A 26418-nucleotide genomic window follows, 5' to 3' on the forward strand; every position below is an offset into this window, starting at 1 on the left:
TTTTTATAGAATAGAATAGAAAATGATGTCTTCAAATAAACTTACATCGAAGCACTTTTGAATAGTCATCACATATTTTTTAATCCATCGCTCATTCACAGAAAGCTGTCTCATCACAATATTACTTAGCTGATGTAATGTAGGGTAGTATAGTATATTATTTAGCTGTTGAAATAGAAATAGAAATAATCTTTATTCAAATAAACTTAATATAAGCACTTTTGAATAGTCAAGTTTCTTTATTCTACCGCTTATTCGGAATGCAGATTCATCACAAGAAGAATAAGCAAGAAACTTGCGTGTTGCTCTTTTAAATAATTTTATTCTTACTTTACAATTTAAATTTAAGTGTGTGAATACAAGTTACCGATTAGCGTTAATTCAATTAAATAATCAAATAGAAAAAATATTGAATACACAACAACTGGTTAAACAATTAATAAGAGGAAATCAGTCATAGTGATTAGAGCAGACCAGTCCCTACAAGCATGTTTTCTTTGTTAATAGTAATTTAGAACTCAACTTGCTATCGTCGTAGTCGATCCCTTATTGTATTAAGTAATCTATACTTATAATAAATCTGTGGAGAGGTCAATTCTGTACATGAAATATATTTCCAAAATAACAACCCCCTAACAGGGGGTGATCACTAATCACCCCCTGTTAGGGGGTGATTAGTGATCGATACTGATGCCAAAATTACAATCAGTAAAAAAATTGTCTGTTTGTCTGTGTGTATGTTCGTTATAGAAACAAAAACTACTCAACGGATTTTAACAAAACTTGGTACAATTATTCTTCATACTCCCGGGCAGGTTATAGTATACTTTTCATCACGCTACGATCAATAGGAGCAGAGCAGTGAAGGGAAATGTTAGGGAAACACATCAAAAGTTACACACATGTTTATTTTATGTTTATTTTTTAATTATGGTAAATTAAGTTTAATTATATGTACATTTTATTTGCTCTTTTTTTTCGTTTGTTGTTTATATTGTATTTTTTACATTGCACTGAATAAAATATTTTTCTTCTTTCTTCTTCTTCTTCTTAAAAAACCACTGAACCGTGAGGAAGGACATAGGCTATTTATTTTACGAAAAACGACGGAAATACAGACGAAGTCGCAGGCAACAGCTAGTCTGCTAATAAAGGTTATAATAGAATAGCAGAGAGGGTGGACTCACTGCCCTCACTGAGTTATAGACCGTTTTGTTTCCTTCATTATTTTTAAATTTTATTATTGTATGGGGAGCAATTGTATTAGTTTTTGTTTGCGACAAATAAAGTTGATTTTTTTATATAAATATATATATAATAGCTGTGCCCGCGACTTGGTCTGTAATAGCAGTGGCACGTCGTGGGAAAGTAGCCATTATTATTGCTAAAAATTGCATATAGATGGCGTGATTGGTATCGATGGAATTCTTCATAGTTTTGCAAACGTTTTAAAAAACAAAACTGTGGTAATAGTATCCTAGACCAAATGAAAAAAAAATGTTTTGTAATCTAACCCATAAAAGATAAATAAATATTTCATCGTTCCAGCTTCAATTTATATCATTACTAGCTACTGGCCCCGGCTTCGCCCGGGTGTACATGTATTATACATATAAACCTTCCTCTTGAATCACTCTATCTATTAAAAAAACCGCTTCAAAATCCGTTGCGTAGTTTTAAAGACTGAAGCATACATACGGACGGACAGACAGCGACAGCGACTTTGTTTTATAGTTATAAGTATTACGGTTCTAGCTATATAAATTACGATTCTAAATATATATAACTCAAAAGTGACTGACATAGTGATCTATTAACGCACAGCCCAAACCACTGGACGGATCGGGCTGAAATTTGGCATGCAGGTAGATGTTATGACGTAGGCATCCGCTAAGAAAGGATTTTGATTAATTATACCCTCAAGTTGAGCAAATACGGGATGAAAGTTTGTATGAAACTTTGTCAATTTTAAACCGATCGGGCTGTGACTTTGCATGCATAAAGCTACTATGACGTAGGCATCCCCAAAGAAAGGATTTTAATAAATTCCATCCCTAAGGGGATAAATTAACGCTAGCGAAGCCGCGGGCAAAAGCTAGTTTCCATATAAACTTTCATCTCTTCTATTTTATTTTACCCCCTTAGGGGTAATATTTTTACAAACTTTGAATGTAATATTAATTTTTTATTTATATTTAAACAACAACCTAAAAGATAAGCTTCTTTGCTTCTTGAAAAGTAAAATGACATAAACATCTTATTAAATACAATCTGTGACTCAAAGATTTGCTCTTTACTCGAACTAGAACTAAATAGCTGCGAACTAAACTCGTTCCCCCTTAGGGGTAATATTTTTACAAACTTTGAATGTAATATTAATTTTTTATTGATATTTAAACAACAACCTAAAAGATAAGCTTCTTTGCTTCTAAGATTTGAAAAGTAAAATGACATAAACATCTTATTAAATACAATCTGTGACTCAAAGATTTGATCTTTACTCGAACTAGAACTAAATAGCTGCGAACTAAACTCGTTCCGTGTCTCGAACTATGCGGTGTGGAATGTTTTCCATTGATATACCTATAGTGAGTATATATTGGGCCCGACCCGAGCTTTGCCGAATCGATCGCCACCCGACGGGACCGACCGCGCCGACACGAACACGACGCTCAGTCAGAAACTCGCTACAGCGACGACCGAAGCTCCAACATGTTCAACGAGAGATTGGACATTAAATTGATACAACTCGTCAAAGATAACCCGGTTTTGTACGATTTCAACAATGCAAAATACATGGACTTTAACTCGAGAGAGGTGGCGTGGCAGAGGATAGGGGACGAGCTGAAACGACCCGGTGAGTTTTGTTATTTTACTGTGCTCCTTTACAATTTACGACGTAGATCCTACCACGGTTTGTAAACTCACGGATCGTCTTACGACTTGCTAAACTAAAATTCATGTCGAATATTGTAAGACATTTTGTTGTGACTATTATATTTGATTTTGTGGTCATATAAAATATATATCTTATATATAAAATTCCCGTGTCACAATGTTTGTTACCATACGCCTTGATCGATTTTTATGAAATTTTATATGCGTATTCAGTAGGTCTGAAAATCGGATACTATCTATTTTTCATACCCCTAAGTGGTAAGGGATATCCACCCCTAAATATATTTGTTTTATTTTTCGACATAATATTTTGTTTTCATTTTATTATTATTTAGGAATGATAAATACATACAATCCTAAATTTTCACGCTTCTAGCATCAACCCCTATTTTTAATAGCGATTTTAATGTATATGGCAACACAACGTTTTCGGGGCCAGCTAGTGTAACTATAGCGGTAAATTATTATTATTCTTGCAAAATTTTTTATTGTCGTAATTTTATAACTATTTCTCAATTTATATGAGTAATCATTTTGAGTGTCTTTTGCAAAACTTAATAATAACTTTTGTTCAAATGTTTAATTCTTACTAAACACTTTAAATTTCTCACAGTTTCTTTACCACAGTAGGTACTAACTGATACGCGGACGGACGTATAGACTTTAAAAGTTGTACCATAGGGCTGTTTGTCTGTTTGTATTTATACCATTGAAATATATTTTTTTAACAAATATGTTTATTTATTTGTTGGGTTGTTTTCAGCTGCCGATTGCAAGGTCAGATGGATAAACATAAGAGATGTGAACAGGCGTATAATAAGGAAAAGTTTACAAAATCCCAGTTCTCACTCCAGGCTTTACAAGTACGAGAGTGAGCTGTCGTTTATGAGGCCATTCTACAGAGACATATTGATTCAAAATTCAGAGTTCGAATCTGACGATAAGAGCGATAAGGATTGGAATATGGAGGAATGTGATGTACAAATAAATTGTTCAAACGAGAGCGACGATTCTGACAATGATGTTAAAAAAAAGAGAAACTCAAGGAAAAGAAAGAAAAAGGCGTACGACGAAGAAGACAAGCCAACCACTTCTACTTTTAGCGAGGCTGTAACGCCAGCTGATTTCGATCCCGCGGACCCGGTAGACGCCTTTCTGCTCAGTATCGGAGCAACATTGAAGACGTTTTCGCCGTACCACCTGAACTTGGCTAAAACTAAAATATTTTCCGTTGTACAAGAGCACGATTTGCAGCAAATTGTTCAGAAATCAAATGAGGTTAAAGTGTGTACAACAGAAACACTGTATCTTTCGCAATTAGGATAATAATAATCTCAAGATAATTCACACAGCGCCATCTAGACCCAAGTTAAGCTAGCTTAAGCTTGTGTTATGGGTACTAGACAACTGATATAAATATAAATTCGTAAATACCTACATATTATACATAGAAAACACCCAGACCGACACAAACAATCATACTCATGAATACACACGTTTGTTCCGTGCGAGGATCGAACCCGCGACCATCGGACGTAATGCGGTGTGCTAAACCACTAGACCACCGAGGTCGTCATACTAATAATATACATACGTCGTCATATAATATAGATACAAATTGGAATTTTTACTCCTATGAGACTATAAAAGAGCGTTTAAGATATTTTAATGATGTGTTAAAATAGTTCTACAAGCTATATTAAGATCAACGAAAAGATTTTACCTTAAGTAAGCCTAAGCTATCTTTACATCGCTTTCACTGTCAATTCGCATAGACTTTTTAAACTACGTTACAGATTTAATTGCAGTTTTTAATAATAGACATTGTTTCAAAAGGAATAGAATAGAATAGAAAATTATTTATTCAAATAAACTTAATTTAAGCATTTTTGAATTGTCAACAATTTTTCTTTTAAATCTACCGCTTATTCGGAAAGCTCATCACAAGAAGAATAAGCAAGAAACTTGTGTGTTGCTCTTTTAAATAATCCTTGTAAGTTCACGTTTAGAGATTCATAAGGAAGATTTATAATATTATTTATATTATTAACCGGGTCTTAACACGAATATTTTATGGCAAATAAAGGTATTTATTTACCTCTCTCGACGTTTCGACTAGGTTGCACTAGCCGTGGTCACGAGCTGACTGGAACGTCGAGAGAGGTAAATACCTTTATTTGCCATAAACCTCTCTCGACGTTTCGACTAGGTTGCACTAGCCGTGGTCACGAGCTGACTGGAACGTCGAGAGAGGTAAATACCTTTATTTGCCATAAACCTCTCTCGACGTTTCGACTAGGTTGCACTAGCCGTGGTCACGAGCTGACTGGAACGTCGAGAGAGGTAAATACCTTTATTTGCCATAAACCTCTCTCGACGTTTCGACTAGGTTGCACTAGCCGTGGTCACGAGCTGACTGGAACGTCGAGAGAGGTTTATTTACCTTTATTTGCAATAAAATATTCGTGTTAAGACCCGGTTAATAATTTAAATAATGTATATTAAACACGAAAGTTTAAAAGATTTATAATGTTTATATGTATAGTACATCCAAGCCGGGCGGGTAGGTAATTAAAATGAACATATTTAGCTAGTCTGAATATAGCTTCCTCAGACGGATCGGCTGAGATATAATACAATGAGTGATGATACTGTCCTAGCCCTTCCGGCTTCGGGACTTAAGGACCGGCCGCTTCAAGGACTCCTACGTCTTTCAAGTGCTCTCATGTGACTAGCATATCCCAACTTATTTTTAAAAGTTCGCGCACATTTTTGTCATGTTAAGATATTATTTATGTAAATGTAATTTATAGCCATTGGTATGTTTTTTTTATCTGAGAATCACTGAAGTGTTTTTTTTATATGAGTAAGTACATTTATAGAATTTACTTTTAAATAAAATAGATTTAACTGAACTAATAAATTGATTTGTGATATGTATTCAAGTACTGAAGTCAATATTAATAAATTATAATAAATAATACATATGTATTTACTTATGTTGACTAGAATGTGATGATGATGCAAAAAATAAATTATTATTAAAAATAATTTTGTGTATTTCTTGTTATATTTAAAATAATTGAATTTATTTCTACGGATTATATTTTACTAATAAAAACAAGTCACAATTATGGGTTTATCTAAGAAGAACTGGCTAAAATGTGACAACGTATCTACAAGGCAGCGTAATTATACCTTTTTTTCGAAGCATAGAGGGATCTAAAAATCTTTTTAGTAAAAAAAAACTGATTTTTTTTTAAAGCCGGCTACAGAGATCTAAAAAAACTAACATGAAGGTAACAAAAATGTCCAAATAAAATAAAAAACCAAGGGCAGCAGTAGTTAGGTCGCGGACTAAGTAAAGTCGTCAGAAAATAGTACCTATCTACAAATTCAAATAGAATAGAATAGAATTGAATTTATAGATAGGTTCTGTTTAATTCGTTTATTTCTGCGAGCTATTTGTGGATATTGTACTTATATTACTGCGATAAATCTGTGAGTTTCTGTAGTAGTTTCCATGTATTCGCAATCGATGTCACTGTAGTCATTGTATGAACGTAGTCTGGTCGCCTCGCGTGTCGACGGCCGGTACGGATGATCGATAAATATCGTCCAAATATATCGATAAAAAAACGTGAACTGGAATTTGACTTCATACCTGAAAACGATAATTTAAAACTCAACATGTTACTAAATCGGAGAGGATTTGATACTCGATGAGTTTAAAAAAAATATTCAGTGAGCTGTTGCGAAATTACTATGAAATTAGCCAAATGGGAATAAACAATTTGTTGTATTTAAAGTTATTGTTTACACAAAAAATGCCATATCATCATCACCTACTTCTTCCTTATCCCATTTATTTGTCGTCGTAATATGTTTTTCTCTTCCATTCTTCTCTGTTTGCAGTCATCTCGTTATTTACTCTCTTTCTTATCATATCATCTTTCACACAGTTCATCTATCTCTTTTTCGGCCTTACTGTTATTATTTTTAATGAGTGGAGTGATGATCTTATTGCTAGCAATGTACCGTGTCAGGTTGACAACGCGGTTCCCCCTGGAAACCATCGTTATAAATGCTTAGTGAGTTTGTCATGATGCGCTAACTGATCTGACTTCATGCTCATCTTATCATCTTCCACTGCCACGCCAGCGTAAACCATTAGCGCAGGCGGGTGCACCATTCCATTCCATGAATATTTTTGTTATATAGTTAAGTTTAATAGTTTTAAAAGACAAACGTGTTGGCAATTAGCTGTAAGTTTATATTTGTTAATTGAATAAATAAAAAATTATGTATATTTATGTAAATGAATGTCATTGACATTCATTATTTGAATTTGGCGCGCATTTGTAGGTGAATTAAATTTAAACGTCAGAATGACGTACGTCATTGTCACAGTTTTTTTTGCTGAATAATACGTGTATAATTGTTTATAATTTGAGTTGATAATTTTGTGAAGTAATAGCGTTAAATGTTGTTTCTCTTTTCAGGTGAGTTATTTAAAATTGATACTATTAGTAATGCGCTGTTATACTTGTTAAGACAATTGTTTGTAATAAATATAATCTCTTTTCAGAGCAACACAATTAAGTATATTATTTCACATAAAAAAGGTGTTTGAAAAATACATAACACATTATATTTATAGTAAAACAAAATAAAAAGATAAATATATATACATATATAAACTTCTGTAAACATTTACGCATGCCGTGGCAGCCAGTAATTAAGTCAACACTATATACCAGAACTATTTGCAAGTGATATTAATTGTAACCTCATAGTGTATGTCTTGTTGGTCGCTTAAATAAATAAATAAATAAAATAAATTCCGAGTCCGTCAAACATCGATGTCGATATTTTTTCTAAACATCCTTAGTGGACGTCGCGTCGTTCCCGCGCCTTCTCGGCCGCGGCTCGCCCCACCACACGTACACTCGTACTATTACGTCACTATGTTACTCGAGTCCACACGGCCATGCATCGTTTTAGAGTTTTGTTATATTCATATTTACATAGGTTAGTATGTCTACAATCATCTATACATATAAATAAAATTAGAGTGTCTGTTTGTAATATTGAAATAACCGTTTTTTACTATATGCATATGAATATAAATACGGTACATATACCGAAATAATATTTTTTACAATTTTTGTCCGTCTGTCTGTTTGTTGCAGCTAATCTCTGAAATGACTGAACCGATTTTGACGGGACTTTTATTGGCTGATGTAATAAGGAGTAACTTAGGCTACTTTTAATCTAGAAAAATAAAGTTAAATTCCACGCGGACGAAGTCGCGAGTACAGTTAGTCTATATATATAAATAAAATTGGAGTCTCTGTTTGTAATATTGAAATAACCGTTTTTTACTACATGCATATGAATATAAATACATCAAAAAACACTTTTTACAATTTTTGTCTATCTGTTTGTTTCGGCTAATCTCTGAAATGAAAATCCGATTTTAACGGGACCTTTTCTGGCAGGTAACTTATTACATACAAGGAATAACTTAGGCTACTTTTATTTTAGAAAAATAAAGTTAAATTCCACGCGGCCGAAGTAGTTAATATAAAAAGATATAGGTAGTCGGTCCAACTTGACGCGTTCGTGTAATCAGCGACGTTGCCGATCCGAGCACGAGGCGTCGCGTGCAGTCGACGCGGGACGAGGCCGCGCTGTGGACGGGACGAGGCCGCGCTGTGCACGAGACAATGCCTTTACCTTTTAACAAAGCACTGGACCTGAAGCTACTACACTTGGTAAAGGAGAATCCTATACTGTACAACTCGAGACATATCAAGTACGTGGATTTTGACGCTAGAGAGGTCGTCTGGCATAAGATTGGGGACGCTCTGAATAGACCTGGTGAGTTTGGTAACGATTACTATTCCGCCGCTTATCTTATCATTTATACGATTATTTATACCTCAGTCTTCGGACGGTCGCGGGTTCGATTCCTAGCATTTGATTGTACTATGTAAATAGTTTTATTTACTCAGTTTGACAGATCATTCTCGATGTATAGGTATTTTTTATAGGGACCTTTTACCTGTAGCGAGGAATCGAACCCGTTCGAAGACTGCCTGACCAAGACTGAGGTATAAATAATCTGTCAAAATGAGTAACAGTTTGACATATGATTCTCGATGTATAGGTATTTTTATAGGGTAATCTATACCTTATAAAAATACCGGTAGCGAGGAATCGAATCCGCGACCGTTCGAAGACTGACCGTCCGAGACTGAGGTATAAATAATCTGTCAAAATGAGTAACAGTTTCACAGATGATTCTCGATATATAGGTAATTTTTATAGGGTAATCTATATTCTATAAAAATACCTATAACGAGGAATCGAACCCGCGACCGTTCGAAGACTGACTGACCGAGACTGAGGTATAAATAATCTTTCAAACTGGGTAACAGTTTGACATATGATTCTCGATATATAGGTATTTTTTATAGGGTAATCTTTAAAAAAATTGCAGTATGTCTGTAATATCAAATTACCTATCAGGTTTTCACAAAATGCGTTCGAAAGTATATACAGTACTTAGTTTAAAAACATATTTTTGTGTATGTCCGTCTGATCTTGCTAGTCTCGAAACGGCTGGACCGATTTTGACAGGACTTTCACTAGCACATAGCTAATGTTATAAGGATTAACTTAGGCAACTTTTTTTTATATATATTTTAATACAAAAAGGGGCTTCCGAGGGTATATAATAGCTAGTCCAGAATAAAAGAAACGGGGCAACATACACAAATATCAACACGCTATAAAGTTATTATTACCACAGTAGAAATAGAAATAAAAATAAACTTCATTCAAATAAACTTAATATAAACACTTTTGAATAGTCAATTTTTTTTATTCTACCACTCATTCGGAATGCAGATTCATCACAAGAAGAATGAGCAAGAAACTTGCGTGTTGCTCTTTTAAATTAATATAGTTTTAATTATATTTACATTAACAAAGATTAGACATAGGTAAGTCTTATAATAATAATATTTACAATTTCAGGACAGGTCTGCAAATCAAGATGGATCAATATTAGAGACATGATGCGCAGAAAGGTGAAAGAGAGGCTCAGGAACCCCAACCACCGAATATACAATTACAAATACGAGGAAGAACTTGCGTTCATGCTCCCCTTCTTCAAGGAGCCAAACACCAGCTCCAACGACCATGAGGAATACCCCGACTTCCTTGATGAAGAAACTGGACAGTTGACAGAAGTGGAGATGCCGTCAGTCTTTGTAAATGAAAACGAAGTCTATGATGCAGCAGATACGAAAGAAATAAAACTTACAGTACGCAGAAGAAATCAAGAGGAACCTGGTAAAGAGTTTAATGAAACGGTATACACAGAACTGAACCCTGCAGACCCTATAGATGTGTTCCTAATTACAATAGGCACAACACTTAGGAAGTTCTCGCCGTATTATCTGAACCAAGCGAAGACTAAGATCTTCCAAGTGGTGCAGGATTATGAGTTGCAGCAAATTGTTAGTAAGGAGGACCAGCCAGCAGGCAGCAGTAACACTAACAGATGAAAATATAGAAGTTTGTATAGGCTACTATAATTGAGGTTTATTAAATATTTTTGTACGCACAATTTGTTTTATTTATCAAATTTTCATAGTGTTTGTTTTTAGTAGTAGTAGTTTTTACAGGTCATAGTTTTTAAAGAATTAAAAAAAGGTTTTACAAACTAACATAGCTGTTCCCGCGACTTCGTCCGCGTGGAATTTCACTTTATTTTTCTAAAATGCAAATGCCCTAAGTTACTCCTTATTACATCAGCTACCTGCCAAAAAAAGTCTCGTCAAAATCGGTCCGGCCATTTCAGAGATTAGCCGGAACAAACAGACAAATTGTAAAAAAAAATATTTTGGTGAATATAAACTCCTATATGATACTCCAATTCCTTCCTCCAGACCTTCTTTCATCAATTACATACATTTGACGACCTCGGTGGTCTAGCGGTCTAGCACACCGCTTTACGTCCGATGGTCGCGGGTTCGATTCCTCGCACGGCACAAACATTTGTATTCATAAGTATGATTGTTTGTATCTGTCTAGGTGTTTCTACATATAATATGTATGTATTTACAAATAAAAGATATCTATGTATTTGTATCAGTTATCTAGTACCCATAACACAAGCTTTAGTTAGCTTAACTTGGGTCTAGATGGCGCTGTGTGAATTGTCCTGAGATTATTATTATTATTTTGTTGCAGCGGTGGAATTCGCTGGTATCCAGTGCCAGATATGCTTCGGTGACTATCAGGAAGACAAACACAAAACGGGGTTAATAGAGAAGTAAGTTTTCAGTGTGAAGAGTAATTAATTTACTAATCCGACCCGAAATATATGAAGTATCGAGAGTTATTTTATATTGTCCTTAGGATATGCACCAAAGATCAAATGTAACGAAGGGGGTAGGGGTTGTTAGTTGTTGTGGGGGTGTGCCAACGATTTTTGTGCCTCTTGAATCTCCGAACCCGTGAGACCCGATCTGGGAAGCCGGTGGAAATGTGCAATCGTTGGTGGTGCGCAGAATGCCGTCAGACAGAGATCTCTTGATCTCGTCGTTTTCCCATCGTCTTGATCATGTCGGCCAGATCGCGTCGGGGTCACCACTGTTGCGGGTGAATGATATCATGTTGTTGGTAGTGACGATGTATATTAGAGGTAATAATAGACTGGCTAGAGATGTGCTAACTCGTAATCGAGACTCGAGTTAACTCGAGTTAAAATTATAACTCGAGTTGACTCGAGTTACCTGGAATAAAAAGTTTTATTTTTTCGAACAATTCTAATGTTTTTGGGCGCAGCTAGCCTTGAAAGCTTCACTGAACTTTAGGGGGCGAGTAGAAATGGCACTTTAAAGCCGCGGCAGGACTTATGGAATGCATAATCCCTACCCCCTTTGGTACATTTGATCTTTGGTCATACTCGTGAACGAGTGCTGCTTGTAGGGACTGGTCTGCTCTTATCACTACGACTGATTTAATCTTATCGCATGATTATATTTGACCCAAAAAATTAGTGCTTGTTGGTAGTTTGTATTCACACGTTTCGACTTGTAAATGTAAACTTACAAGGATTATTTAAAAGAGCAACACACAAGTTTCTTGCTCGTTCTTCTTGTGATGAGACAGCTTTCCGAACGAGTGGTAGATAAAAAACAAATTGTTATGACTATTCAAAAGTGCTTAAATTAAGTTTATTTGAATAAATGATTTTCTATTCTATTCTATTCTATAATCATTTTATTGATAACATAATCAGACGAATATGCCAAAAAAAATGATAACAACCTCAAATCAATATTGAAATATTGATGATGTGAAATGATCAGAAAATTTCATGTCATTGTCAGTTCGATGACAGAATCATGCTCTCGCTCTTTCACTTGATACATTCATTTCCCAGTTGAATTCTTCCAACTCGAGTTGGCAGAATTCAACTCGAGTTATGCGCAACTCGAGTTAACTCGAGGTAGTAACTCCAGTTGACACATCTCTAAGACTGGCAATATGTACATAGAAATAATGATCTTATATACTAAATAACAATAGGAAAATGTAAGGTGGGGTGACACAGTTTAGACACAGCAGTGCTTAGTACACAATATTGGATTTGTCTTACTAGACATTATTAAATGTAATTATTATTTCTAGGTAACTGTGTCCCATATTAGTAATGGGAACTAGTTATTTTCATTACTAGTAGTAGTATATATACATACTATCGCTTCGCCCGGGTGTACATGTGTTATACATATAAACCTTCCTCTTGAATGACTCTATCTATTAAAAAAAACGCTTCGAAATCCGTTGCGTAAGTTTAAAGATTTAAGCATACATAGGGACAGACAAACAGCGACAGCGACTTTATTTTATATATAGTAGGTACTAGCTAGTCGCCCCGGCTTCGCCCGGGTGTACACGTATTATACACACCTTCATCTTGAATGACTCTATTTATTAAAAAAAACGCCTCAAAATCCGTTGCGTAGGATTAAATATTTAAGCATATATAGTTACGGACAGCGACAGCGACTTTGTTTTATACATAGTACTAGGCACTCGCCCCGGCTTCGCCCGGGTGTACATGTATTACACATATAAACCTTCCTCTTGAATCACTCTATCTATTAAAAAACGCCTCAAAATCCGTTGCGTAGTCTTAAAGATTTAAGGATATATAAGGACGGACAGACAGCGACAGCGACTTTGTTTTATACTATGTAATGATGATAATGATATGTATTCCATAATTTGTTGCCAGTCTTAAGGAGTTTCTCCCGGAGCAGTACGCGAGCTCGTGGGGAATCGAGAAGAAGATATTTAAGGAGCACAGGAAACACCAGGAAGTCAGTTCCATCGATGCCAAATATTTATACACCAAGACTGCACGAGATCTCCCTACTTATGGGGTCACATTTTTCTTAGTCAAAGTTAGTATCTGCATAAATCTGCTAAAAAAAATTTCATTGTAAAAAGAAAATGATATACCATTTTTTTTATATATATTTTTTCAAAATATTTTTCTTTTAAATGAAAAAAAATTTTTTAAAATAATTATTTGTTTATATATTAGGCATCTTAATATTACTAGATTTATTACTGGTGAGCTGTTTACCCACCAGGTCACATGTTGAGCGGAGCTCTCGACTTAACTTTATTTAAAAACTCGACCTTGCAAAGTGTTATACTCGTTTCCATATATGATGTAACACAGTTATAAATGCTTACCTTATCTTATCTAAAAGAAAACATGTGTAATTTTTTTTTTCTAATTTATAAATGGTATCTTTTTTTTTTATTTATAAACTAGAAAAAGAAAACATGTGTAATTATGTTTTTTTTTTCTAATTTATAAATGGTATATCTTTTTTCTTTATTTATAAACTAGAAAAAAAAAATGATGTAACATGTTTTTTTTTTCTAATTTATAAATGGTAGGTATATCTTTTTTTTTATTTATAAACTAGAAAAAGAAAACATCTGTAATCATGTTTTTTTTTAGTTTATAACACTCTCTCTGCCACTGCAAGCATCACTTTTTACACGCATTTAGCAACACACTTGTATTCATGAGTATGATTGTTTGTATTGGTCTGCGTATTTTCTAGGTATAAAAATGAAAGAAGTAAGAAAGAAGAAAGAAAAAAATAATTATTCAGTGCTTTTCAACAATGTTACAATATAAAAAACAAGCAAACGACAAAAAAAAGATTAAATAAAATGTATATATAATTAAACTTAATTTACCATGTAGATAATTAAAAATAAACATAATATAATCACTTTTTACATCCATATAGGCACTGAAATGGCTCCACTCAGTTTTAATGTGCGTTCTATATGAACTTATAATAATGTATTTAAATAAAAAAAAATGTTTTATGTATATCAGTTGTCTAGTACCCATATCAAGTTCAGCTTAGCTTGAGAGATGGCATTGCGTCAATTGTCCTGGTTTATTAAAAGAATGTACATATGCGACAGTTATATACAATCTCTTACAGGAGAAGCACAAAGGTAAAAAGAAACTGATACCTCGTCTCCTGGGCATCAATGCGGAAGCGATACTCCGGCTGGACGAGGTCACCAAGGAGATCCTGCAGGTGTGGCCCCTCACACACGTCAAGTCGTACCAGGTCGGAAAATCGGAGACCTTCTCACTGAACTTTGGGGAATACAGGTTTGTTTATCTTGTTAATTGACGACCTCGGTGGTCTAGCGGTGTAGCACACCGGTTTACGACTGATGGTCGCGGGTTCGATTCCTCGCATGGCACATAATATAATATATGTATAATACGAAATAAAAATCTATGTACTTATATCAATTATCTAGTACTCATAACCAGGGATGTTAGGGATATAATCTCTGCCATATCTCACCTTAAAACCGAAACATAGTTTACAAAGCAAGCTGCTTGGCTGCTCAAACAGGTAACACCTTTAACAATCCTTGACATTTCACACAGCGCCATCTAGTTACCAAGTTAAGCAGAGCTTGTTTTATGGCTACTAAAAACTGATACAAATACATACTGTTATACACATTTTTATATAAATACATTTATACATATAAATAAAATTGGAGTGTCTGTTTGTTATATTGAAATAACCGTTTTTTACTCTGTACAAATGAATATAAATACGGTACATATACCAAAATAACATTTTTTACAATTTTTGGCTGTCTGTCTGTCTGTTTGTTCCGGCCAATCTCTGAAATAGCTGGACCGATTTTGATAGGACATTTATTGGCAAGTAGCTGATGTAATAAGGAGTAACTTAGGCTACTTTTATTTTAGAAATATAAAGTTATATTCCACGCGGACGAAGTCGCGAGTACAGCTAGTACATAATATAAATAGACAGTACCAAAATAAATACAACGAGTACGTGCGAGGACTCAAACCCGTGTCTATCGGAAGTAAGGCGATGTGCAAGCCGCTAGACCATCAAACCCGTCACTTTACCAACGCAGACGACTTTGCGTCCTCCACTCTAATGCTTCCTACCATTTCTATTATTTTAGTGAAAAAGAATATTGCGTGAAGACTAACGATGCTATTCGGATTCGGGACATCTTGCAAGGCTACATTGATATCATTGGAAAACGACTGGCCGCAGTCTACAACAGCAGCCAGCCGGAACGAGAGGTCATTGGCGAGGACAACATCAAAGTGTCCAGGTAAATATACATCAATTTTGTCACATGTAGAGAAAGTGTGAAGGAAGTTGATAAACTGTGACATCATGTGGCAACGGATAGTCATAAATAGAATTAAATTGTGTCACATGTGGAAAGGGTGGGAAGGAGGTTGATGAAGTGTGACATTATGTGACAACGTGTAATCTTAAATACACGTCAATTGTGTCACATGTAAAGAGGATGGGAAGGAGTTTGATAAACTGTAACATTATGTAAGAACGTGTGGTGATAAATACATATCAATTGTGTCACATGTAGAGAGAGAGGGAAGGAGTTTGATAAAGTGTGACATTATGTGACAACGGGTAGTCATAAATATACGTCAATTTTGTCACATGTAAAGAGGGTGGGAAGGAGGTTGATAAAGTGTGACATTATGTGACAACGGGTAGTCATAAGTACACGTCAATTTTGTCACATGTAAAGAGGGTGGGAAGCAGTTTGATAAACTGTGACATTATGTAAGAACGTGTGGTGATAAATACACATCAATTGTGTCACATGTAGAGAGAGTGGGAAGGAGTTTGATAAAGTGTGACATTATGTGACAACGGGTAGTCATAAATACACGTCATTTTTGTCACATGTAGAGAGGGTTTTGAACCTAAATAAATTAGTGTTGGTTGGTAGTTTGTATTCACACGTTTCGGCTTGTAAAATGTGAACTTACAAGGATTGTTTAAAAGAGCAACACACAGGTTTCTTGCTTGTTCTTCTTGTGATGACAGCTTTCCGAATAAGCGGTAGATTAAAAATTGTGTTTAAATTAAGTTTATTTGAATAATGATTTTCTATTCTATTCTATTCTTGCGCGTCATATTTTTTGAGAGGAACTTCTTAGTTCTTCTTCTTCTCATTCCATATATTCCCCGCGCGGATGCCGGGTCCATCGTGTAACAGAGAGGGAATCTATCAGCAGCTCCCGGGACTTTTGACCAGGGTGTAGGTATAAGGCGTCCTATTGCCGATATACGTCAACACTCACCTTCACCGCTCGGGGTTCTCTTCCTGCTCATCTCGATTTCTTCTAGTGCAGCTTCAGATACACTTACTGGTTGACCATCCATAAATTATATTTCAACTGTACGTCTGTATATTTATATTTTTTATTTATGTACTATAACGTATTTTGACAGCCTCGGTGGTCTAGTGGTTTAGCACACCGCTTTACTATCCGATGGTCGTGGGTTCAATTCCTCGCACGGTACAAACATTTGTATTCATGAGTATGATTGTTTGTATCGGTCTGGGTGTTTTCTATGTATAATATGTATTTATTTACAAAAAAAAATATATCCATGTATTTATATCAGTTGTCTAGTACCCATAACACAAGCTCTGCTTAGCTTGGGACTAGATGTCAATTGTCCTAAGACATTATTAATATTATTACATTATTATTTATTTATTTATATTTAATACAAAATGGAATTTTCCAGAGGCAACATCATACAGCACGTCGGCTACAATGCTACAAAAGTTGTTGAAGAATCATTTGTTGGGTCTTCGATCCTTCTCCCTTACGAATCAGGTACCTAGTTTTGTATATATATATATTATAGCACACTAGACTTCGTCTGTTCATCACTTATTTCACCCTCTTGAAGCTTATTTTTTGAGATAAAATGTAACCTGGTCTTGTGATTACATTTTTTTTTTATTAGAAATTCACCTGATTTTAGGTTATGATGAACCTATCATCAAGTCAAAGTTTTATTAAAATCAGTTTAGTCAAAAAACAGATAAACACCTTCCTATTTATAAGAATACAGAACATGATATGAGAGAGTCATATCCTTGTGATTTGTTACTATAAATTAAGCCTCTAAGGTAGTGAGTTCAAAACCTATATATATACTATATACTAACCTATATATATATATATATACACCCACATCAAAATACTTTAGCACTTTATATTTCTTCAATAAAGCGAAACATTAGTACTATATCAAATTAATCCGAGAGACTTATCTTCTGTAAGTTAAGATTTACTTTTCTAAATCCTCTCCTGTCGCATGCCTAATCCTTGTTAATGTAAATCTACTTGAAACAACATTTATTTAAAAGAGCAACACACAAGTTTCCTGCTCATTCTTCCTTTGATGAGTCTGCGTTCCGAATGAGTGGTAGAATAAAAAAATATGACTATTCAAAAGTGCTTGTATTAAGTTCATTTGAATAAAGATTATTTCTATTTATTAACTACTTTATTGAGTGAAACACGATGCGGGCGATCTTAGCGATTAAATTTGCACTCGTTCTAATAATCGATTTGTAGTATCGATCCACTTAGTGTGAGGCGAGATTTCGCTTCGCTTTGTGTGTTCTACCGATTATACAACGAACTGTGTTCTGATGAATTGTTCGACATGATGCCTACGGCCACCTTTTACCACCACCGCTCGCCATCGACAGGGAATTCATTCCCACACGCTGGAACCTAAGTGGTCTCGAACAGCTCGGTTTCAGAGGAGCTTCCTCCCGCGTACACTTAGGTTGTGGAATGAACTTCCTTCCGAGGTTTTCTCACGGCTACAGCATGGGGTTCTTCAAGAAAGGTATATTAAGGTTTCTTAAGGGTCGGCAACGCACGTGACACCCCTGGTGTTTCAGGCGTCCATAGGCTACGGTAACCGTTTACCATCAGATAGGCCGTATGCCTGTATGCCACCATAGTAGTATAAAAAAAAACAATAATACACCTCTGAAACGAGTTGACGAGACCAAAATTTCTCCATCGTTTGCCACTCAATTCCGATCGGTCAAGATGTAGTTTGTAAGAATAAACGCGCTCCGCAACATGGTCTGGTGTGTACCATGTCAGGTTGACCCATTCGCGGTTGCCCCTGGATACCATCGTGATAAATTCCTGGTGAATTTATCACAATGGGCTAACTGAGCTGACGTCATGCTTTTTGCACATTTTTTACAATTTTTGGCCGTCTATATGTGTATATTATACAAACAGACAGACGTTACAAATATATATATAACGAGGGTAGTTCCTCTATTTGGGATACCTCGTCATCAGAACCCATGTTGGGCATGGTGTAGGCAAGAAATAATAGTCTTATTACAAAATATAATCGTCTATTGACTCACTCCCAATAACAAAATAATAAAATGACTAACAGTCAGCCAGATGACAACGGATTATTCAGGGAAACGCGGCAAGTTCGGTACAGAGTGCAGCACAACCTATCACGCTCGCGCCCAATTCAAAAGTGCCGTTTCGTAATTGCTGTCAAAACTGCTTTACCCTGTACCGACCTCACCCAAGCAAACCGCTTGACGTTTCCAACAACGATTCATAGATGGCGCTATTCTAGTAGAAATCAATTGAGCCTCTTTGTTGATTCTGCGACATATATATACATTTATTTATTAAAACTTTAATGCATAAATACATTAATAAAGGTACACATTGCGGACTTAACACCTTGAGGCATTTTCTCCCAGTCAACAATTGGGCAAACAGAGATTCATGTAGACGGTGCATTAAGAAATTGAAATTGAAATTTAAAAATATATATATATATATACATATATATATATATATTATTAATCATGTATCCAGATATATATCAGAATTTACAAATTGTTTTGTCTGGAAATCATATAGAACAAGTGACATATGCACGCAATTTAGGTCTTGTTATGGACGAGAGATTACAATTCGAAAAATATATATTGGATATATTGGATGCGTAATTGTTTTTACAGACTAAAAGTACTGTACAGGCTGCGTGAATTCTTATCTGTTGATATTTGAATCAAACTGTGCGAAGCGTTAGTGTTGTCTAAGTTTAATTACGCTGATAATGTGTTTGGGGAGTGCCTTTTAGCTCGAACTAAGAAAATGATACAACGTATCCAAAACGCATGTGCTCGATTTTGCTTTCCTATTGCTCGTCGTGCTCATATTACTCCCTTTTTGGAACAGAATAACTTATTAAATATGACAGCACGTCGCAATTTACATTTTATTCATTGCTTTTTGGCGTAATACACAGTAAAAAGGCCTCATATCTGTATGATAAAAAAAATTTTTCAAAGCGTAACATAAGAATAAATTCTTTTTTACTTTGTCCACGATACAGAACAGCTGCTTTTCGTGGTAGCTTCCAGTACGCTGCTACGAAATGCTGGAACAATCTTCCACCGCCAGTTAGGAACGCCAAATCATTATTCACATTTAAAAAACTATACAAGAATTATCTATGTACTATTTAACCTATAAATCTTACGGCAAAGTAGTTGTATATATATGTTTAATAATAATGTCTCAGGACAATTGACACAGCGCCATCTAGTCCCAAGCTAAACAGAGCGTGTGTTATGGGTACTAGTCAACTGATATAAATACATGGATACATTTTTTTTTGTAAATAAATACATATTATACATAGAAAACACCCAGACCGATACAAACAATCATACTCATGAATACAACTGTTTGTACCGTGCGAGGAATCGAACCCACGACCATCGGATAGTAAAGCGGTGTGCTAAACCACTAGACCACCGAGGCTGTCCTAATGTTTATATTTATTTCATGTTATGTTATTCTATTTTATTCTTTCTACTATATGTAATTGGTTTGTATTTATTAGTTGTAATTTTGTTTTAATTATTATCATTAATATTTCAAATAGTGCCCTCTCTCTCCCCCTTTTATATATATATTCCTCGTTTTGGTGCCACTGAAAACCTAGGACATACATTAAAGCTGAGTGGAACCATTTCAGTGCATTTTTGGATGTAAAAAATTATTAATTATTTTATGTTTATTTTTAATTATGGTAAATTAAGTTTAATTATATATACATTTTATTTGCTCTTTTTTTTTTCGTTTGTTGTTTATAATGTATTTTTCTTTCTTTCTTTCTTTTTTTCTTTCTTCCTTTCTTTCTTTCTTTCTTTCTTAAATGTATAAATAAATAAAATATCTGCTTATAATTTCACAGGTACTATGATCTCGAAGGGTACTCATTTAGTCAACATCAAACAAGCAATGGTTACCGGTATTGGCTCCACCAAACAACAATCCATTGTAAGTTATTTCCATGTATATTTTATACTAGCTACTCGCCCCGGCTTCCCACGGGTGTACATGTATTATATATATAAACCTTCCTCTGATGCATCGTCGGGGCGCTTTGGACTGGAAAGGCCGGAACATGCTCGCTAAAAGTATAAAAACAAAAAGAAAAAAAAGGGAAAAAAGGAAGAAAGGAAAAAAGGGGAAAGGGAAGTGAAAAAGGGGAAAAAAAAAATTGCCGAATTACGACAAAAAGTGAACTGTGAAATTAAACAATCAATAATTAAACAAAACCTGGACTATAACAAATAGTGAACTTTGAAAATAGTGTTAAAATAAGAATTCATATAATTGTATATGCAGTGTAAGAATTCATAATGTGTATTGTTATATTATGAATTCTTACATTGCACAATGTAATGAAAACTGTGAAATTAGTAGTAGTGTAAGATTTATATAATTGTATATGCATATTGATAAATCTAATCTTCCAAATAAAGATGGGTGACACTGCATGTTGTCAACTCACCCGGCCGGCCAGCGGTGGTTCTGGGCCAGACGGATAAGGTCTGCCTCGGTGTCACTGTTAGGCAAATTGTAACATCTCGGCTGGAGTTGTACAAAAATGGAAATTAAATAAATATTATAATATTAAAGTAAATTAAAAAAGGCACGGACGAATATGTCTGTGGAAAAATGTATTTAAATATAAAAAAAAAAAAACCTTCCTCTTGAATCACTCCATCTATTAAAGAAACCGCTTCACATGTACACCCGTGCAAAGCCGGGGCGAGTAGCTAGGTTATAATATTAGTAAGGATGAAAAAGTCAGCAGTGGCACGTCAGTAATGACTAAATGTGAAGAAATTGAAAGCTAACCTACACAAAATAAAAAAATTAATATGTATTAAAAAATCGAATTAGAGTGGAGAAGTGCCAATGAGGAATAACGCATCGATGGACTTCGTGAAGAAGCTGAACCGCCTCAACTCTGGCTCCGTGAAGATCGTCAGCTACCTAGCTGGTGAGTATGAACTTATAAATGATAATGTTTTTGTAGAAAATATCTAACTTAAAATTCATAGCACTGACAATGTTATCTGATTGAACTGAGATTATGTGCGTAGCGGTTTCTACGTTGATTGTCGCATGCCTAATCCTTGTTATTTGCTTTCTAGATCCAAATGATGCTCACATTTTGGAGTCTCAGAAAGTAGTGGAAACCATTAATGCTGAATGGCCGGACATTCAAGAAGGTACTTTTCTTTAATTTTATAGTTTTATCTGCCGCTTCTTTTGTGGCGACATCCTTTTGGGCTATTTTTTTATACTCTATATGTATTCCATTTTTTTTAAGAAGGTATTATAATATAAAGTTATATGATGAAAGTAATGATTTACCTCGAGTCTTCGAGTGGCGACCGCGGGCCGGGAGACGCAGCGTGGGAAGGCCTCTAACAAAGTGGACTGACGATCTGGTCAAGATCGCTGGAAGGCATTGGATACGAGCAGCGCAGGGCCGATCGTCGTGGAGATCTTTGGGGGAGGTCTATGTTCAGCAGTGGACGTCTTCCGGGCTGAAATGATGATGATGATGATGATGACTGATTACATCACTGCTTTCATTCAATTAAATAAATCAATATCAATTTATTCTCACAAAAACAATAATTGAAATCCAACGCGGCACATCGAACTAGTGTACCCAAGATACGAGATATCACAGATTACATAATCTTAAAATTGGAGTGTCTGTTTGTAATATTGAAATAACCGTTTTTTACTACATGCATATGAAGATAATTACGGTACATACACCAAAATAATATTTTTTACATTTTTTGTCTGTCTGTCTGTTTGTGCTGGCTAATCTCTGAAATGGTTGAATCCGATTTTGACGGGACTTTTATTGGCAGGTAGCTGATGTAATAAGAAGTAATTTAGGCTACTTTTATTTTAGAAAATTCTTTCGTTTTAAAGCTAGGTGTCGAACCTGGACTCAGGCTGTCGTAATCTCGATTCCTGTCTGAATTCGACTTGGAGGTTTAGTTTTTTTTTTTATGGATGATAATGGAATGGTGCACCCGCCTGCGCTAACGGTTTACGCTGGCGGGGCACCAGTGGATAAGATGCTGATAAGATGAGAATGAGGTCAGGTCAGTTAGACCATCGTGACATATTCACCAAAAATTTATAACGATGGTTTCCAGGGAGAACCGCGTGGAGGTCAACCTGACATGGTACATTGCTAGCAATGGGGTTATGAGTCCACATTACTAACAATCCCCAGTTGGTTGCCATTTGCCATTACTGGTGTTAGCTTGTTTGACATGACTGTAACAAAAATATTAATATACATAGGTGTAAAAGAGATGGCTGATAAACAATCAAACGAAGATGAGAGGAAGAAGCTTCTAGATCAACTGCAGGAACTGTGCAATCAAGTGGATATGTTGTCAGCATCAATGGAAACCAGTAAAATTGTGAGATTTCTGAATTATATTAATTCGCCCCGACTTCGTACGGATGTACATGTATTATACATATAAACCTTCCTCTTGAATCACTCTATCTATTAAAATAAACTGCTTCACTGCTGCCGTTGCGTAGTTTTAAAGATTTAAACATACATAGGGACGGACAGACAGCGACTGCGACTTTGTTTAATACTATGTAATGATGATAATAATGTAACATGAAAGAAAAAAACTAAACAGATAACAAAAGTAATACCAAAATTAGTGTAGCAGATTTGTTTATTTTAACCACCGTTTTCTATAAATCAGGTTAAAACCGCTTCAAAATCCGTTGCGTAGTTTTAAAGATTGAAGCATACATAGGGACAGCGACAGCGCCTTTGTTTTATACTATGTAATGAGGATGATGTGTATAACTATCGTATTTGTGATTGCAAACACCCAGAACGATACAATAGTTCAGTAGTTTTGGATTTCATGATGGACATACAGATGAAGTAGAATATTGATGGATATATATTTCTGTCCAGGATGCAGCTAAAGGTCTAGATGCGGCTAAGAATATTGCAAATATATCGGCAGAGATGTACTCCAGTATGGATCCTAAAACTAAGAAGCGTAGCAAACTCCTCGAGGTAACAATTTGTCTTATATGTATTAATGGTCATGAAGTTTTCTATAAGATAATCTATTATATAGTGATTTCAAGTTGCTATGACGTGGTCGAGTGGAATGAGTAGTCATGCTCACTGAAATGTCCAGACATGTGGCGGCGTGGTGGGCCGGGTCATTGGGCTCCCTAAAATATGGTCACGCAAGTTTCTTGCTCGTTCTTCTTGTGATGAGACACGTTTCGACTTGTAAAATGTCCAAGGAATGAGTTTCTTGCTCGTACTTCTTGTGATGAGACAGCATTCCGAATGAGCGGTAGACTAAAAAAATGTGATGACTATTCGAAAGTGCTTCAATGTAAGTTTATTTTCATAATGATTTTCTATTCTATTCTATTCTATTGCCTTGTCCTTAACCCGTTATTTATGGTCAGTAAGAAATCTTCCCACGAACGTTATTCTTTCGAACCCTGTCCGATCATGACGATCTTAGCTTACTCTCTTTTTATACATATCATCTTTCACACAAACCATCCTATTTTTTGGACCGTCTTCTCCCTTTCCATCCACGTTCATGTTAAATACTTATCTGTCAATATGTGTACAGAAATCGCGCTCAAGTTTCATAGCGGACGAGAGGACTGCCGCGTACCTGCGGCGCACGTCGTTCCTGGCCATCGCTTCCAGAGCCGGACAAGCGGTGGACAAAGCCCAAGAAATACTTAACGAGGTAATACTTTTTGTCTGTGTTTATTTTCACTCGCGACTTCATCTACTATTTTCCGATAAATCTACATATTTTAATAAGATTCTGTACCTATGTAATCCCAGAGGACGTAGGTGTTACACCATCCACACGAATATTCACATATTCGAAAACGACTAAACTTGTTGTTAGAGCTTACTGTACTGTGGGAAACAAATGTACCTAAAGACCATAAAATAAAAACAAATAAATATTACGAAACAAAAATGTCTAATAATTTAGACGCGGTCGAAATGGGAGTGATAGGTGTACCAGCGAATTCTTTATACATTTTATAATCTGCTAGCCTATCTAGAACTGCAGTAAGTTCTATACTAAAACTGGTATCTAAAGCAGTACTAGCAGGCTTCTACCAGATCTGTCTGGGCAGGGAGAGAAACACGAGCGGTGAAGGTGAGTGTTGACGTATGTCGGCTAAGGGGCCACTTAAACCTACACTCGGGTCACAAGTCCCGGGAAATGTTCGGAATTTCCCTCTCTACCACACGATGGACCCGCTACCCGCACGATTAATTTAAGGAATGCTGAAAATTTCCTCTCGTTATTATTCGTGTATCGGTTACAAACAGATAAAGACACTTTCTAATTAATAATTTAGATAATGAGAGTATGCTACTGAGAGATTTCCTTTGATTATACACGCAAAAAGCACTTTTTTCGACTTGGAGAAAATCCCTCATGGAGACCCGTCCGCCCCGGGGAAGGCAATCGGTTACTGTGAGACTCCTCCTCTCTAAAAACTTCAAGATGTCCCTGATGTGCTGGAGCCGTGGGAGTTCACCGCAACTCCGACGGCGGTGGCCCAGTCTAGCAGCGGGCCCCATTTCTGCGGGTAACCTATGCGAAACCCACTACTTCCCCAAATCTTCCTTGGGCAAGGCGCGCGGGGACATGCGCGCGACTTCTTCGGGCCTAGTTCGGTGTGGTGGGACCTCTCCAGCGGTCGTCACCCCAGCCCGGTACCGATCGAGGGGCAACTACTTGCCGTCCCTACCTCCCTGATCGCCAGGAGAGAAATTGGGCTCACAACCTGTGTCCATTCCCTCCTCCTCTCCGCACCTTCGGACTTAACCTAACCTTAACCGTTAGCTATTTAATGATTTTGCCTTTATTCTGAAGTGAATATGATATATGGAAGATAAAAAAAAACTATATGTTTGTTTAGAAATACGAAGGACCAAAAATCGACGAGCAGGAGTTGGAGAAAGATTCTGCCGATAAAATGGGGAAACTGAATTCGGCCATCGCATTCGTCTTAATGGCACAAGCAGGTAACTACTTACATGTCTTTTATGTCTGTAAACAATACAATACCTTGACAATAGTTAATTTTAAACTTTCGTGTTTAATATACATTATATACTGAACCTTGACACTTGATGATAGACGTAAGCTGAGGGATATCTGTTTCTTGTACGATATAGTAAATGGACGTCTTAATTGTCGAGATTTAGTATCGAGTATATCATACAATGTATCAATTAACCGTTTTCGAGGCAACACTCCACCATTGCTACACATGCCAAGAGCGTACACCAACTACGCAAGCAACGCACCACGAAGCTATATAACTAAATTTTTAGTGAATTGGACCTATTCAGCTTAAGAAAGGTAACTCACAGGCCCGTGGTCTTTCTAGTTCTCTTTGTCTACATTTACATGCATATTATTTCCAGCGTGAAAGCCTATTCGCAAGTGAAAGAGCGCTAAAGGCAGCAAGAGATGATGGATGTATTCTGGTTTTGTTTCAGATCCCAAGAATGTGGATTACTCGGCTGCAGTTATGTCCATGAACACCATACACGAACTGATCCCGGAATTAGCTAGAGGTAAGGGAAACTGTTTTTCTGGATTTCG

At 35.9% G+C, this 26418-nt stretch overlaps 2 protein-coding genes across 2 annotated transcripts in view; both read left to right on the forward strand.

Moving 5' to 3' along the window:
* Nucleotides 1-26418, forward strand: part of LOC131843124 (talin-1-like) — a 129636-nt gene that overhangs the window by 15723 nt on the left and 87495 nt on the right. Inside the window, exons 6-18 of the mRNA XM_059191727.1 lie at nucleotides 11164-11245; nucleotides 13220-13388; nucleotides 14463-14638; nucleotides 15487-15642; nucleotides 17103-17194; nucleotides 20634-20719; nucleotides 21632-21731; nucleotides 21886-21963; nucleotides 23069-23190; nucleotides 23715-23819; nucleotides 24403-24525; nucleotides 25727-25832; nucleotides 26313-26390. Of these exons, the coding sequence (XP_059047710.1) occupies nucleotides 11164-11245; nucleotides 13220-13388; nucleotides 14463-14638; nucleotides 15487-15642; nucleotides 17103-17194; nucleotides 20634-20719; nucleotides 21632-21731; nucleotides 21886-21963; nucleotides 23069-23190; nucleotides 23715-23819; nucleotides 24403-24525; nucleotides 25727-25832; nucleotides 26313-26390 (1473 nt within the window). The remainder of the gene's footprint in view (nucleotides 1-11163; nucleotides 11246-13219; nucleotides 13389-14462; nucleotides 14639-15486; nucleotides 15643-17102; nucleotides 17195-20633; nucleotides 20720-21631; nucleotides 21732-21885; nucleotides 21964-23068; nucleotides 23191-23714; nucleotides 23820-24402; nucleotides 24526-25726; nucleotides 25833-26312; nucleotides 26391-26418) is intronic.
* On the forward strand, nucleotides 8581-10517 carry LOC131843150 (uncharacterized). Its single transcript, XM_059191759.1, has 2 exons — nucleotides 8581-8781; nucleotides 9943-10517. Exons 1-2 carry the CDS (start codon nucleotides 8628-8630, stop codon nucleotides 10473-10475), a joined length of 687 nt encoding a protein of 228 aa, XP_059047742.1. The 5' UTR covers nucleotides 8581-8627; the 3' UTR covers nucleotides 10476-10517.

Source organism: Achroia grisella, unplaced genomic scaffold (assembly GCF_030625045.1).
Source record: "Achroia grisella isolate CSIRO2021 unplaced genomic scaffold, CSIRO_AGI_Agris_v1 utg2786, whole genome shotgun sequence".
NCBI lineage: Eukaryota > Metazoa > Arthropoda > Insecta > Lepidoptera > Pyralidae > Achroia > Achroia grisella.

What these genes read in the sequence shown, in the direction of transcription:
- LOC131843150 (XM_059191759.1), top strand. Translation starts at nt 8,628, where the DNA reads ATGCCTTTACCTTTTAACAAAGCACTGGACCTGAAGCTACTACACTTG. An exon ending in GGACGCTCTGAATAGACCTG is followed by an intron (nt 8,782 to 9,942) that starts GTGAGTTTGGTA and finishes TTACAATTTCAG; the next exon opens with GACAGGTCTGCAAATCAAGA.